The 17,392-nt window shown below is 43.0% G+C and overlaps 1 protein-coding gene across 4 annotated transcripts in view; it reads right to left on the reverse strand.

Annotated features, from left to right (window-relative positions):
* Window positions 1-17,392, reverse strand: part of FGF13 (fibroblast growth factor 13) — a 511,145-nt gene that overhangs the window by 186,947 nt on the left and 306,806 nt on the right. For 3 of the 4 annotated variants that reach the window (XM_019521340.1, XM_019521337.1, XM_019521339.1), the window contains exon 2: window positions 2,529-2,696. The exons of the other annotated variant lie outside the window; for it this stretch is intronic. In XM_019521340.1, coding sequence (XP_019376885.1) covers window positions 2,529-2,694 — 166 coding nt within the window. In that variant the 5' untranslated portion in view covers window positions 2,695-2,696. The remainder of the gene's footprint in view (window positions 1-2,528; window positions 2,697-17,392) is intronic. 4 annotated transcript variants of the gene reach the window in all.

Raw genomic sequence — 17,392 nt, forward strand, 5'->3', positions numbered from 1 at the left:
CTCACTTTATTCTTGATATTCTTTGGCTGCAGGCCATCAAAACACTGATGATGACACAATCAGACCTTCAGAGGGTCTGACACTCTTGCTAGCCAATTCTTACATTGCAAAAGAGAAAAAAAACACTCCATCATGACAGCCTCAGGCTGCTTTGGCTGTAGAAGAGGCTAAGAGAAAATCTTCAACATACATTTTCACTGTGATGACAGAGGCAATCAAAACACATGCAACCGTCATGCAACAGAGTAAGTCATGTCCAAAAATGCCTTTGAAAAGGTTCCTCCCATGAACCACAAAACCTCTTTAGGCTGTGAGTTGGCCAACATTGCTGTGGCCTCCTGCGACTCCCCTGACAATATATGCATGCAAAATTCCTGAAAGAAAAGACAGTCAATCCTTTGATCAAGCAAAACGGTAGATGAAGGGCTGTTCTCTTAGTACTAAACATTTTCAGGGAGAATGATTAACAAAGTCTGCATGTTGTGGGGGGGGGGGAAGAGTAACACAGCTGTTATAGTTGAGAAATAGTTTCAAGATCTCTGCAGAATCTATAAGAGCAGCGATTAGCTTTCATTTTAAAATAAGGTACTATTTGCAATCTTCAGGTTTTCACCCAGGGCTTGAGCTTCACAAGCTTCTCCAGGCAGATGCCAAGCGTCTCAGCTTCACGGAGGCTCAGCTCATTCGAGAGAAAGTCACCACAGCAAAACCACCACCTTTACATACATTTTTTCTTTAAGAACGATCAGTCAAAGGGCAAAACTTACTGAAAAAAGAACACAACCACGAACTAGTCAGCATCATGAGACCTGCGTTCTCATTGACTTACGTTTCAATGGTCAAAGCCTTCCAATTTCAGAAAACAAGCAATGCTCCCATTGACTTCCAAGGGAGCTTTGCTTGAAGACAAAGCAAGACATGGGTAGCTTGAGTCAAAGGTTCAACAGTTAGGGCCTAAGCCTGCCAGATACTGGGCACCTCTCTCCTCCATGGATTGCAGTGGACTCATATAGTGGGCAGAGCCTGAATTTCCGCAATCAAGGTTTGTTAAGGATATTAGTGAAAGGCAGGTCATCAGCATCCTGAGGGAGAACTTGTTGTCTCAGGTGAGCCCTTCTTTTGCTCTCTTGGAACACGAACTATGGCAAAACGTAATAAATAGATTTCATGGCTTAATTGAGAATAAAGGAACACCATGAGGCCTTCAACTTCCACACTGTTCTCAATTACAGAGTCCAAACTCCCATTGAAGGTATCCAGGTGAGCTCCATTTTCCTAAATCTGATCAAAACCCTTCCATCAACTTTTGTTTCATGCAGCACATTTCTGACTGGCCAACCCAGAGATATTAGGTATTGTCTTTTAAGGGTTAAAAACACTACTCAATCAAAGAGAGAAGTCTAACATTGGTGTAAACATGATCCACGAGTTATTCGATACAACAGCAGCAAGCAGTCCTGCAAAATATTTGAGTTTGAATACCAGCAATTCAACAATTGCACCAGACATGTCCATGATTAAAGGCAGAATAATACAAGATATCTTGTAGATGAAGGTTTCATATCGTCTTGCTCTTATATCACCAGCAAATATGGGTGACAGCAACATCTGGTTCCAAGTGACCCATCATAAAAATATGAAGTCTACTAACAGTAACATAATCCAGGTTGGCAGATAGTTACATACTGAAGTTACGCAAAAAGTAGAAGGCTTACCATGTGGGGTTTGAGGCAGAAATGCAAAACACATACAGAATAACAAGAGAAAGTTAAAACTGAGAATTCAATATAAAAAAACGGCTTCATCTTGCAGACTAGACGAATACGGTAAAGAAGCAAATGGCTCGTTAATTCATTTCAGTAAACAGCAAGCAGAGCAGGCCATACCTTGACTTGGACCTGAAAAGGAAAGCATTCTACTCATCGTTTCCGCTATGCATGCATTTGACTTTTCCCAAAATGCAACTGGGCGTGCATTACATTCAACGTTTTATCCCGCTTCACTGCAGTACAGCTGCGACGAGCATTCCTACAGCAGTATGCAAAAGCCTTATGGGGTGAAAGGCGTTGGGGACAAGCCGATTCCTGTTCTAAGTGCCATTACTTTCAGCAAAGTGCAGCTTCAGAAATGTCAGGGGGAGAATAAACTGACTAGGGATTGATGCCGTTCGGAGTAGCAAGCAACTTTTGGCAGCCAGAAAAGGGCAGTGTGTAATGATGAGAGCTGAAAAAAACAAACTTTATTGGAGAAAAAGCAGCGTCATTTGACTTCTGGTCTACAGTAATACTGTATATGACTTACGGTATACAGTGTCCCACAACAGGACCGTATCAGACATTAACAGGCAAGCAGAGGGGAACATGAAGCGCATAACGCTTCCTGCGTCGGGTGCATTATATGGACACAGGCTGAAGAACACACAGCACACTCTTGGGACACGTACATTAAAAAAAAAAATTGAAATAAAAAAGTAAATTAAAATAAAAAAAAGTAATGACAAACGCAACATGGATCTGTAGTGCACAAACCTTCCGGCTCTGTGTTCTCTTTGAGGTGCACTTGCTTCAATGGGCAGCAGAAGATTTCGTGACACTTAGCACGAAAAGGGGACTCTTTTTTCTTTAATTCCGCAGATTGGATGGAATCTTGTCGTAACATAATGTACTCCTGTGTGCCAGGGGGAGCGTCATCCATAACTGTGGTCACCACATAACAAAATGAACTGAAGTTAGAGCTTAATGAAAAGAAAACTGGAGAAGTAAATAAACTATATAAAGTCTCAGGTGGGGAAGAGAAAGGGGGGAGAAACATTGGCAGGAAGGAAAAAAAAAATAAAACATGCTAATGTATTTTCGTAGAGGCTGAAAAGGGGGCAGGGAGAGATTACTTGGACAAACAATGTTTCCCATAAACTTCTGTGGTTTCTACAGTTTCATGCAGTTTTCATTTGAATGGAGAATACTGTCATTCTGAGGTGCTCCGGGAACTACTATAAGGAGACCTGTGATCTTTTTGTAATCTGCTGCAATACGGGGCTGTATTCTGCATGGCCGTTAAGCAAAACTGATACGGAGCATGCAGCTAGTGCCTAATCTGCAGATGGTATATTCTCCACTTTTCGGTATAACATCAGCAAATCACATTTCCTTATCGGTGGGTAATGCTGCTTCAGCACATCCATTCCCCAATGCAGAAAGCAACATCTCTCACATCATTAATTATTCTAAACTGTTCCTAACAAGGTGGGTAAGGCAATATCCAAATTGACGGTTGTCTGCAAACGAGTAGAACGGGAGATGAGCTGAGGAAATGCATGCTACCTATTTGATGACTTCAAGAGTTTTTAAAGATGTTCTTTTAAAAATCAATATTGCCATTTATATTCTACGTGGCACGCATTCAGAATGGTTTCCTCAGTTGTAGCATTACATTAAGCATCAAGATGCTGTTACCTCTGTATATGTTACATTGCTTAAGAAATAGAAAAATTGACATAGTAGAATATGTTGACTCGGGTTGGGTTTTTGACTGGTCAAAAAAAGTTCAGTCAATTGACCAGTCAAATACCAGTCAAAAATTGTTTTAAAATTGCCAATAGGTCCAAATAATACACAGAAATAGCAGGTATTTTCCATTAAATGCATCAAAAAACAAGAACAAGTATATTTCTGGCACGAAATCTACAAAACTTGTAGGGTTTTTTTGTTGTTTTGTAAAATTGCTATAATCTTCGACCAGTCAAAAAAACATGAAGTCAATTGACAATATTTGACCAGTAAGTGGACTGGCTTGCCAACCCTAATACCAGCACTAAAGAAACCATCCTCAATAATTGCCTAGAAATTAAATAATCTCTTTTACAAGCAAAAAACATACTATTTTTAACAAGAGCCTGTCATCATAATGGGATATTTATAACTAGGCAGAACCCGATTATCTGGGACTAAAGCAAAATGTCCTGAAAACCCCAAAATTAACGGCAACTATGAACAGTTGCATATAGACCAGCAATATGAGTTATACGCTACTTAGTGTGTACTAACTCTGTTGACAGATGACCCAAGCAATATGACTGATTACCATATATTCATTTTTAAAGGAATATTGCCTACATATAAAAGTCAGGTATATAACAAACAATTCCTTGCCTTTTTTTTTTTTTAATTATTATTTTTTGCTTTCATGTATAGCTTACAAAATCAACAGCAACTTCAATAAAAGCTACTTCTTGGGGATTATAAGGGGCTAGAGTTAGTGACCTTTGGCTGCTCTGTAGGTAATCTCCTTCCTTCTAACACTCATTAATCCCCCAGCAAGGCCTTCCACCTTGATGGCCATGCCTTCAGTAGGTATGGTACAGCATCAGAAAAACACACTAATAATTCAAAGAAAGTACCATTAAAGAGAGATACACACACAGACTAATAGGAAAACATAACTCGTTTGAAAAGAACAACAGGGTCATGGCAGTACAGAGTCTGGATTGCCATTTAATTGCTCTCCTAACCACGCTTGCTTCAGTGTGGTTTTGTTTAAAGGAAAAGGCAAGCTTTTGAAAAGGCCTGGGCTGACAACACAGGAGCTGTTGAACAGTGGCTTGGAGTAATTACTGCCTAGAAGCTGGAGACTCAAGATGAGCAAAGGGCTGACACCCCAAATTGATCATTTCTCCCCAAGAAATGCCCGGCAGAAGTTGCTATTGCAAAACTCCTACTACTGAAACAAATTCGCTGTCGAGTCATGATCAACCTGTGTGCAATGCCATTGATGTCAGCAGTGCAGGGACCCAAAAGCATGTCCCTCTGAGATTCGCTAGAAGAATATATGTGGTCCCAGAACGTTATTAGCCAGGGGGGAAGGAGGGGCACATGTTACCTTTAAACAGTAAGGCAGCAGATGAGCAACAAGACATACCCTTACTGGCATACCCTCCAATACAAGCAAAAGGAGGTGCATTGTGGGCCTGAGCCTAGGAAAGACTTGCTGCAGCTTGCAACGGTGGGACAGCACAAGACATTAAGGTCAGGAGAACACGGATGGTTGAAATGCAACACTCCTGGCATGGTGGTTATTCAGACTCGGACTAGGCTCACACCGCCTGCCTGTTCTTTCCTCCAGTCCGAGAACAGTCAGACAACAAGCTTTTGACAAGCACCAACTTGAGCTTGAGCTTGTCACTGGTTCAAGGGTCTGAGCATACAAGGTAGTACCCTGCCCTGGCTTCTAGATGCACCAAAACTGATGGAGCTACGAGAAGTTACAGCAGAGATTTTGGCCAAGGGGTGTCAACGGACCTTGTCTTTGAGCTACTCTGGCAGACCATTATATCATTAACATCTGGAACAAGCCTCGGACACTACAGCCCTACTGAAACCTTAATGGGGGTGACGTCTGGGTGACAAGATCAACGTTGTCACGCTGAAAGGAGCAGTTCAGCCTTTTCCCCAACATGATGAAGAGCCTAAAGTCAGACAGGGAATTTATTACAGAAGTACAAAAACATGACTGTCTCCTATTTCTTGACATAATGACACTTAGACAACTTAATGGAGCCAGTGAAATGAAAGCTAGAGGAACAAGGAAAGGACCTCAATTAAAGCCCTGTTGCACCAATTAGTGTGAAATGTTTAACAGCAGAGGCGAATGCAAAGAGCTTAAAGAACCCGATCAAGTCCGTTTGGCAAAGAACTAAAAACAGCCAGTATCGAAGCACACCGCAAGGATTGTTCAAAGTGCATTGTGAAGAATATGAATTTGGAAGTGACAAGGAAACACCTATACCACGAAGACCCAAAAATGAATCCACGAAGAGGATAAGAAGGCCCATCAGGACCATTTCCAGGGCAAAGGGTGGGGAAATCAAGTATGTCAGCTCAGCTCAATGAAGCTTTAAAAGCAAACATGCTCTCAACAACAAAAAAGAGGATGAAAATTGAGAACAAAGTCCTAAGCAGATGCTCTGCCTGGTACAATCGTTGACTGATCTCCTGCAGCTGGCACAAAGACCAGCTACTTGCATCTTTTTCTCTTGATGCAATAAAAGTAATAAAGGCGACTTCCATCTAACTGCATTACTAAATATCCACCCTGGGCAAAGCCTAGTTACATATAGATGCTTCTTCAGCAAGCTGCTGAACACACAGAGTCGTTAAGCAGATATTACCTGCTTTCTAGGTACCACTCTCTTGCACAAATATCTATTTAGTTCCAACCTGCCACTCGGAGGACCGGAGCATCTGCCTTGCTGTATTCAATCAACAACATCTATACATTTAAAAACCTTCACCCAAGGAAATGCAGGACACAACTGATGCCCTAGGTTGATCACATTTAGACTCAAGAGGGACTTCCACTGAATCCAATATATACTGGATCAGCCAATATGAAAGGAGCACAGCAATACTGGCAATGCCGTTAACTCTTGGAGCCATGGTTTACTGCCAGGCCCAATATTAAAGCCTTCCAGTGAAAGGTATGTATTGAAGTATACACTATGTGTTTGTATTATTTCCAGAAACATGGCCAATCCCACCTGCCGGCACACATGCACAAAGCATGGCTGAACAAACATCATATTATGCCTCGTCCTGTTACAGTATATTTTGTCCACAGCTCCTGCTTCCTAGAAGGGGAAATGATATCTGAAGCTAAGGAGGTGAGAACTGGCAATCCTGCCAACGTTTCCAGTACGTGATGAAGGCTGGATGCGGATCTACAGCTGCAACATCCAAAATGTAATATAAAAGTTGCATGACGCACCCAGGAAGCAAGATAAAATAGCCTGGTGAACAGGTTGTCCTCAAGTCTGTTCTGCTGCCGTTCGACTCCCACTGGCACCGCAGCCAGCTAACACTAGCATGAGCATGTCGACGCTACGCTGCAGACAGACTATCCCTAGCTGGCAGCATATAGCAGTGCTATATCTTTGTGCTATTAACTAATAACAACTATTTCCCTCGACTGATTTGGTCTCTGGTGGCAAGCCATTTGATCTGTCCCCGACCGCAGTTTCCCGGTCTGGAAAATGGGAGTAATGCTTCTTACCCTGATTACCTCCTAGCTGGGGGAAGCTAAAGTAAAATGCTTGTAAAGTGCTTTGAAATCCTTGAGTGGGACCTGGGAACAGAAGACGAAGGGTTCCCATTTTAAAGTACAGGCTACTTTGTCCAACTTAATAGAACTGCAGGGAAACAATGCTGTGATCATTGATAAAGAAAAAGCCCGGCAGGAAAGGCACTGGCTCAGCAGTTAGCATGAAAGAACTGCTGTTCGTAGCATATTTCCCCAAGGCAAAAGGTTCAACTAGTTAAATATCACTCTGCGCTCTGCACCTGAGCTTTAAAAACAAAGCCAAACCAAAAGAAAATGCAAGCAGCGAGGCAAGTGGAAAAGTTTCCCCCTATCCCTAACACACGTGGAGGGAAATTAAAGTGGTTTGACATGTCTCGCTGCCTCTCAGAGATGCGCTCAGAAACCTTACTGATATAATGGACTAACTGAAGACACAAGCAATTTTTTTTATTATGCCCCGCTTCTTCCGAGTCTGAACAGTCTCCTTTAAAATGACCAGCGACTATAGCATCGAAGGCCATTAGACCATGTGCCTTGCAACAGCTTTCAAGGCACTAGCTACAATCCTGGCAGAGCTATTCTCCATTATCAGTCTACATCTGACAAAATGGGTAAAAAAGTATCTTTTTTTTCCCCCATTCAGAAAAGAAACTGCAGCTGGAAAGGTTAAACTGATGTCTTATTTCATCAGTAGCAGACCATCCATCTGTCACATGGGAAGGTCCTAGTTCCATTCCCTACAAGGTTCAAGCTGCCACCAAGTAAATAAGGCGACTATTTTTGGCCGCATTAAATTTTAAATGTGGCCAAAAATTAAAATTTAATATTAAATTCCAATATCTTGGCACAAACCGTCCCCCAGTCCACTACTGCTGTAGCGCTCTCCAGGCCTGGCCATGTGCACATGACACCATTTTCCATTCAATCATCTATGGTTTAATTGCACTGGACTTCCCTCCTGTGATGGATGCACAGGTTTCCTTCTCTTCCTTTTGTCTGGTCAATATTATATATAGCAAGGCCCAAAACAGGAATTTGTTTTCATGCCTCAAGGATAGTACTGACTTGGCATTGCAAATACGTATGTACTGGAGCAAGAATCTTTGCCTGAATTTCCCATGTCCCAGAGCAATGAGCTAATAACAGGGCCCTAATCTGAATTCCCGTCTTATAACAAAAATCCTGTCTTGGACCCAGTTTCTGCTGTTTTTCAATCAGGGTTTCATAAACCGCGCTGCGCTCTAGCAACAAGGTTTAGCTAGACTCAACCAGCGTTCTTCCAACGGGGGAAGAAAATAAATTTCATTAAAAAAATGCCTGGCCTGTTTCAAAGTAGCGTGGTATTTGATCTGCTAGCAAAATGCTGACGATCTTTTCTTTTGTTTTCTCTCATTTTCCCATAATTTATATTTAATACAAATGTAGGCACATGAGAGAGAAACAGAATATCATCCTGCGTGTGCACAAAAAGGCAGAACAAGGGAAAAAACAGAAGAAGCCGTGGAATCCTTAAAGCAATGAATGAATGCAATATAAAGTAACATAAAAAAAGAGGGACTTCGTAAGTTTTTCCTATTTGAAGCTTTTCACTTATGGAACATGGGCTCTCGAAATAAACACGTTATAAATATGTCCTCGCTCATAGACTCAATTAGACGCTATTTTAGGACCTTCTGACTAAAACATCTATCTGCTTAGTAAAATGAAAAGAACCAGGACATATCCCATCCCGTCTTTACGTCAAACCAACAGCTTCAGAGACCTTAAGCGTGAAGCAGATACCGCCCCTGCAAATCTGGAAAGCAATATTAGGTGATGTGGCGTGATCTGAGAAGCATTTGCAGTATTGCATTTTCAGTATGGGAGAATAAATCCCCAGCTCGCAATGAGCTGTGGAAGGTCTTGCCCCTTTCCTCCCTCCAAATTGAAATGGCTCCATGCAGGAATCCCAAAAAGCCACGCACATCAGGCGAACGCCCGTAGCAGACACAGCAGGCACAACGCCTTTGCATATTCCCCTTACAGTCTGCCCCATTATTGCATTTAATAGTTCAAGGGTCCATTAGGCACATGCACAGTAACTATTCTCGTGGCTTCTTTTCATTAGCTGCTTTGTTTTATACCCTGTTTTTTCCAGTCACTGGTGACCAGATGGTTAATCGAATCCACAACATATTGAGCCCGCTCGGGGACTCTGCATCACAAAAACACATTCAAATCCTCTTGGTGATGAGATGCATCTGTGCAATTCCCCCAGCACGGCTTTGCCAGCATCTCCCTTTCTGGTACGGTCTCATGCGGTACGTCTGCCACATCAACATTACGGACTGGAAATCTTGCTTTCTAGCTTATGTTGGCGCATTCACACGTCTAGGCCGTTTCCCTCCTTGTTTTGTTCTGTTGCCAAAGATGACAGATGGCACAAAATCACTCAGGCCGTATTCTGAAGCCTTTTTTCATGAGTAGCATTGCTGTAGGCCTGTGATACCAGTGAAGTCAAACGTGATTGGGAAAATGTGTGCGTATGGAGAGTGTGGCTTTGTGATGAATGACAGGCCGCCCGCAGCATAAGATGATGCACCCGATCTGGTCCAGCTGGTGGGAAACGGGGCCATACCTTTCAAGCCAATAACAAAAATGGCTCCTTTGGCACCTGCCTCTTTTGTTATATAACACTGTGCAAATGCAGCAGTGGTTCTCAGCTTTTTTTGGACTTCAGGTACCCCTCGTTAGACTCAAGACATCCTTCCATAACGTTTGTGAATTGTGCGGCACCCCTTTTCAAAAACTAACTTATTACAGAGCTTGCATCAAATCATCTGAATGCTGGCCCCTGATCCCAGAAAAATACATTATTTTGTAAGGTAGGAACTATTTTTTTTTTCTTTTAAATTGAGAATGGAGACTTCAGCACCTTTGTCTTCAATGTTCTTTTTAAGCTTGGTTAAATCTCTCCTCTCCGTCCATGCAGGAGGGCTGTGATCTGGAAAATATAGCAACTTAGCCTCGATAAACTCTATCTTGGCTAGTACGTGTTGCAGGCAGAAGTCTGCCCTGATTCCTCTGGTCAAAGATATTCATCGTAGCATTATTCTCTGCCTGCGTATTTGAATTCACTTTTCTCACAGGGCTGGAGCAGACTTTTTCCGCATTTCGCATCCAAAGCTGAAAGCATAAGTCACTTGGGTCTAGGACAGACATTGCATAAACCGGATTGAGCCAAATCAGCTAAGTCTGATACTACATTCAACCAGGTTTATCTCAAGCCATTTTCGGCCACTCTGAAACCGGTTTATGTGCACCGAATGTCTGTTCCGTTACAGCTTTAAACCAGTTTCTGATCGCTTAAACCAGTTTATGTGTACTGTCTCTCCCTAGCCTTGGAGCTTAATGCCTGCTAACGTTCCTGGACTTGACCCGATTTTCTCAATATGCTACACATCTGCCTGTCACCAAAGTGCTTTGGAGTAACTTTGAAATCTGCCTGCTGCTGTGGGGCACAGATGTCCATAAACTAGATATAGCTGTGACCATAGGCAAGAGCACCATTTGGGCAAAACTGTAAGGCTATGATTTCCTATTTCCCTTCCTGATGCCAAACAGTGTGCTCCAGCCTCCATGTTGGAGCCAATGCATGCAGGAGTTGGCGTGTTAATAGAGAGAGACGGGGAAGTGTGGGTAACCTGAGGTTGTGGGAAACAGGCTCAGATGGCAGCAATAGCTAAGCTCTCTACCAGTCCCTGCCTAACTACACGATCCCACAGTTTAGTTCTAGCTGCTACCAAAAAAACCCCAAAACCCAAGCTGCCCAACCCACTTGTGCCAGCAGCTCCCCTCTTTCCTTCTGCCACGTATAGGAAAGGAAATGAGTCTTGAGTTTTACCTTCTGCCAGACGACCACAGCTAACTACCTCTCCCCGCTGCAATTATAGCGTAAGTACTTGTTTTTCAGTATTAATCAATACAATCAGCACTAAACTAAAACAGAAGATGCAACTACTTGACTGATTTTGTACTTAATGTTTGCCTTAATGCTCATGCTTTCAGAGTATGTAGTATTTCGACGGTAAATGTTTGCCATCCTGATGCCAAATATCCACTTATGTAAATCAGTGGTATTTACTGACAGCATAACCTCTTTGCACCAGCAATATAACATTGCTGTAACTACAATAGCCTTAACAGAGCACGCGACTTTAATTTCTCGCGTATGAATTGTGTAAAGAAACAACCCCAAAGTTTCCCATTAGAGAGAGAGAAAAAGGGATGATTCATTTTGCGCCGCAGGGAACACAAGTGATTTGGTGAACCTGATATCTAAGTGGCCTGAAGGAAAGCGAATGCAGTGAACTGTTTAATTATGTGTACGTATGGTGACAGGTCACTCAGTACGCGGGAGGCGAGCTCTTCTGTTGCATTCCAAGTAAGGGAGAAGTCAAGGGAGAAATACTTCCCTGAGAAACTGGAAAGAAAACCTTGCACAAAGAGTGACGTTACTGTCATTAGTCATGTTTCCCTCCAGCATTTCAACTTCAATAGCCAGTCTTCTTCCTGTAGAGACCTTCTTTTGCTGACCCTGAACCTTCTGCAGATCAGAACTTCTTGACGTCCGACAGTTCACCCCAGAGCGGTAAAAAAGGCCTCTTTTAGTATGTGTCGAACAACTAGCACCTGCCCCTCATTTGTTCTTGATTCAACTTCTCTGTTTCCATTGCTTCCATTCATCCCCAGAATGCTCTACACGTGCCAGATGGAAACCACAGCAGGCCAGTGGGGAACTAACCTTCCCATTATAACTTTCTCCTTGAACAAAAGGCCTGATGTAACGTTGAATGCACATGCTTTGAGATTATTACTGCTGTAGTCTACATAACGCCGGCATCGAAAGATGGCCCCACTCCTCCATTGCTTCGAACAGGAAGTGTAAATGGCTCAGCACAAATAGAAACACTGCTGGTAGGAACGGATATGCAAAATAATCTTGGGGATAACACTCTGGGAAAGGCCATGTATTTTAAATAAGGGCCATATTCCCAACAAGGCCCTAATCCGGATCTTATGACAGAGGTTTAGCTTCAGGGCTCAACTGCATCCATTATTACTTGGGACAGCTAAAATGCTAGAAGATGAGAGGCTTGGTTAAGGCCTTCCTGGAAGCATAGCTCTTTACTTATTTTGTGCATGCCGGTGTTAAATCACCAGCAGGGGACATGCAAATTTGGACTTGCAAAAATACAGTGTCCCATTTGGATAGCTGGGCAGCTAATTAGCCAATGAGCACATATGCAAATACTGTTGACATCTATACATGCCTTCTGTGTGTGCACTGTATGTGCCACACAGAAAGGAAAAATGTAGGTGTTATTTGTGGAAGAATGGACCCGACAGGAATTTAAATGGCATTTCATTGCATAGAAAGAAAAAGTACATTTGGCAGAGCTGCGCACAATGTGAATGGCCTGCGACCAGCCAGAAAGGATTTGGCAAAGCTCAGCAGAGGAAATGCTAAAAAACCTCTGGCTGATGCCAACGCAACCTTGCAGTTGTTTACGACTGAGTGACAAGAGAAGGTCAGAGATTTAAAACACTGGTACAACCCCACGAGCCTTTCCACACACCTTTGATGACAACTCAGAGGCTTGGCCTCTCAAATGTTTAGAGCCAGATTACAGCTGATTTTGAACCAGGACACGGGTAGGGAACAGGACACAGGACAGCTTTCTCCCTTTGCCTTTGTGGAAGAGAGAAGCTCAGTCTCCCATATGGGTGACACAAATGCATCTTATTTGTGGCATGTTAGTCTGCTTTGTTTTTTTCCTTCCATTTCTGAGTCACGGGATCATTAGAAAGTAGGGCTAGAAGGGTCCTCACAAGGTCATTTTGTTCAGCTTGCTGCTTAAAATAGGATCATCCCTGACTAAAGCCATCCCAGCTAAGCATCTGTCCACCCTGCTCTTGAAAATGTCCAGGGATGGAGAGTCCACAACTTCTCTAAGTAGCCGGTTCCAATGCTTGCCCGACCTCATAGTCCGATAGTTCCTCCTAATCTTCATCCTAAATTTTCCCTGTTGCAGCTTTGTTTCTAATCTTGTCCCCTCATGGCCACAGAGAAAAGCTTATCTTCATGGACTCTGTAATTGCCCTTCAGGTATGTGAAGACTATTATCCAATAGTCTTCTCTTCTCCAGACTAAATAACGTTAGTTCTTTCAGCCTTTCCTCATAAGTCTTATTTCCCAGGCCCCTAATTTATGTTGCTCTGCAGTGGACCCTTTCCAATCTGTCCACATCCTTCTTGAAGCATGGGGCCCAAAACTGGACACAGTACTCCAGGTGAAGACTCGCCACTGCCAGAGAGAAAGAATCACTTTTTTTGATTTCCAAGCGACACTCCTGTTGATACAACCCAGGATGCTGTTGGCTTTTTTTTTGGCAACAAGAGCACATAGTTGGCTCATATTCAGCTTATGCTCTACTGTAACCCACGGGTCCTTCTCTGCAGCACTGCTGCCTAGCCAGTCATTCCCTAGTCTGTATCTGTGCATGCAACTATTCTGACCCAAGTGTAAGACTTTGTACTTATTCTTGTTGAACTGATTCTGGTTTATTGCAGATCATTTCTCCAGTACATCCAGGTCATTTTGGATCCTAGCTCTGCTCTCCAGAGTGTATGCAACTCCAACCAACCTAGTGCCATCCATAAATTTGCTATTATGCACTCAATCCCATCATCTACATCATTAATTAAGATAATAAACAATACTGGACCCAGGATTGACCCCTTGGGAACCCCAGTTGATATCTCCTCTTAACTAGACATTGAACCGTTGATGACTGCTCAATGAGTATGATTATCCATTTTCCAAACAGTTGGGTATCTACCTTACAGTACTTTAATTTAGTATGCATTTCCTTAGCTTGTTAATGAGAAGGTTGTGGGAGACTGTGTCAAAAGCCTAGTTAAAGTCAAGGTACATCACATTTACTGCTCTTCCCAGATCCACAGAACCTGTCACCTTATCACAGAAGGAATCAGGTTGGTCAGAGTGACTTGTTCTTGGTGAATCCATGTTGGCTGTTCCTGATCACCTTGTTCTCCTCTAACTGCTTCATAAGAGATTCCTTGAGGACTTGCTCCATGATCTTTCCAAATATTGATGTCAGGCTGACTGGCCTGTAGTTCCCTGGATGCTCCTTTCCATTCTTAAAGATAGGTGTTATAGTTCCTCTTTTCCAGCCATCTAGGACTTCAACCAATTTCCAAGAGTTCTCAAAGAGGATAGCTAATAGGCATTTTCACACAGGCAAGTGCCGCAGCACTGGGTGCTTTGAAAAACGCCCAGTGCTGTAACGCTTGGAGTTGTACAAGTAGTAAAATGCACGTCAGCGAGAAGAAAATGGAGGTGGTGCACATTTGAACTAAAGCACGGTGCTTTAGTTCAAATGCACACTGCCGCCATTTTCTGCACAGTGATGCGCACTTTGCCACCTATACAACTACACGTGGCGCAGTCTTTTCTATTAATCGAGTTTGCTCAGAAGTGGCAGATCTCTGGCATGTCCAAGAACTAAAAGGTACGTGTCCAATTGCTCTGAAATTACCCCAGGGAATTCCTACAGTACCCTCAGGTGCATCCCCATCTAGCCCTGCTGACTCACAACATCTAGCTTCTCTAAGTAATCCCTAACCTGTTCTGCCATTACTCTAGGCTATTTGTCTCCTTACCTATCAATTCAGTCTCTGTTTAAAAAAAACCCACTTTTTGGCTAGCAAACCTGGTGGCACAACTCAGGCAGGTGTGACAACCAGACCCACTGACCAACCTGCAAGTCACATGATCCTGCTTCTCTCAAATCTGACCTTCAGGCATCACTGTTGGAGGGAGTTTAGTCTCCATGCCCATCCAGGCCTTGACCGCTCAGCAAAGACTGCTGACAAAACCACCAAGTCCTGCCAGCTGCAGAAGAGAAATTCTGCAGCTAAAAAACTCTTACACACTGCAGACAAGCGCATTCACATAAACACAAAACTTCAATACACTATTAGGAATCAGCCTTTTTTACAGCCATAAGGGAAGATGATCAAATATGGCTATCCTGCTAAAGTAGAAATAAAAGTGATTTTATAGCCTTTAGATTTTTTATACTACATTGTGTAGCATACTTGCATTTGGTGTTCAGCACCATAAGTGGCATGAAAAATAACTCAAGGCAGCAGGCACGACAGATTTCTAAGAAAAAAAATCATTACGTTTCACATTCCAGTGCATGAAGTTAACATTGCAGCCCTCTTGCTTATAACTAAAGATAAATGCCTGTCATGGAAGAGAGATACGGATGCTGTGCTAAGTCATAAATTAGCTTCCAGTCCTTTAGGATACAGGAAATGGCCTTTAGTGAATGGGGGGAAAAAAGAAAAAAAAAAAAATCAGTATTGTCCAATTAAGTTAAGATGCCACATATCATGGTCTGGACTTTCAGAGCTCCCTGTACATGTAACCTAATCACTTTTTCACAAAGCGTTTGAAACCACCTGAATTCAAAAAGATAAATGACTAGCCAGTGTCATCACCACATCACCCTCCCACAGGCCGAATGAACAGAGCATTTGCATTGGAGGTGACCTTAAATGCTCCCAATATAAACATTAACCTTTTCTTGATGAAAAGGAATGCGACTTCACTACAGTCGGTGGGAATACGCTAGTCTACACCAGTTAGAGATCTGGCCCAACGCCTGCAAGTGGGTATTAGTGGCAATAAATAAATAAATAAATAAATAAATAAACTGCAGCAAACAAAAGCAGCACCTAGTGCACAAAGGACTGAACTACAGAAATAGCCCACCTGGTGGAAAAAGAAGGTAGAAGTCTTTGAGTGCCTTTGTATTTGCACGCAATGAGTTCATAGATGCAATGAACTAATTGGTGGCAATGCAAACTAAACTACGTCCCAGCAGTTTTACTTTAATGAGCCAAAAAGACTTTTAAAGCAGTGGGAAATCCCGCTTATGCAAACAGAAACACAGTTGCAGTGCCTTAAAGGGCAAATCTCGTGGCGTGTACATGCACCCCCAGATATCACAGTCCATTTTAGTAAGCATTTTGCTGAGTAAAGGCTTCAGGATTCCCGTTTGCTGACAGCCATGTTCTCTCCCCTTGTTCCAGCCTGAGAGCACCGTGAAAGCGCACACAGATTTCTGTAATAACAGCCCACAACACTATGCTGAATGATACTCCAGAGCTTCTAGGAAAGGAGGCAGAGCAGCAGAAATTTGTTCAAGGGCTCTTGTAGAATTCACTTAAGAAACAAGCTCTTGGCAGGTTTTAAAAAAAAACCACAACCACCTCACACTTCTAAAATGGATTACTCCAGACCTGGAGAGAAACGTATGTATTCTGTTCATGAATTGAAATTTTAGGGCTTAAAAAAAACTCCTCCATTTTAGCATTTCAGCCTGCTTTAACCACTCCTTTCACACTAATTATACAATTGATACGGGTTAAAGGATTCACCACAGCATGCACCAGACCAACACTTAGGAAACGGAACAGGGTGAACATCATGGGTTTTGATTCATGAAGGAACAAGGGCCTCTGGTTGCAGTGGTGCCACACCATACCAAAGTCCCCTGCCTGTATAGGAGAGGGATGGTCTCACACCACTTGGGTTTTTTTGGGTCAAGCCAACCGATACAGGTGCAGCAGGCTGTTGGAGGGGAAGCCAAAGTGACTTTGAAATGCCTCCGTGCTGTTCCAAGCTGACACGAAGATGCGGTTTTACGGGAAGGACCTAGAGGGCTCTGGCTCGCCAGGCTGATGAGAGATGACTCACTGTCATTCTCATGCATGTTAAATGGTTCTGTCAATTTTCCAATGTGAATTTGCTGCTGTCATTGTTGTGCCTCGCAGCTGACTCACTCACGGTGCATAGATCCCTCACCCCAAGCCAGGATGAGCTGCTGGTGCATCTCTTTGGGTGGTCTATGCTCAATGCCAGCAGAAATGGCCACCCCCAGCAGTCAGAACAATTGCAGGCATCCCACAGCCATGCCCGAAAACACAGCCTTGAGACTGTCTCAACACGCTTTCGATTTCACACTTGAACAGGGTCTGACTAAGTGCTCCCAGCGTAGTGCCTAAGTGGCACATCCACTGCACAAAGTGAAGGGGAGACTGTTACAATGGGAGGTGTCTGAAACATCAGCAGGTGAACATTATGAAGGGGAAGCAGAAAGGCAGGATGGGGTCAGCTTGCTGAACCCAGGTTGTTTACATGGAAAATGCTTTTTTGTCATAAAAAAAAAAAAAAAAAAAAAAAAAA

The sequence above is a fragment of the Gavialis gangeticus genome, unplaced genomic scaffold (genome assembly GCF_001723915.1).
Source record: "Gavialis gangeticus isolate Ggan-Ray unplaced genomic scaffold, GavGan_comp1, whole genome shotgun sequence".
Lineage (NCBI taxonomy): Eukaryota > Metazoa > Chordata > Crocodylia > Gavialidae > Gavialis > Gavialis gangeticus.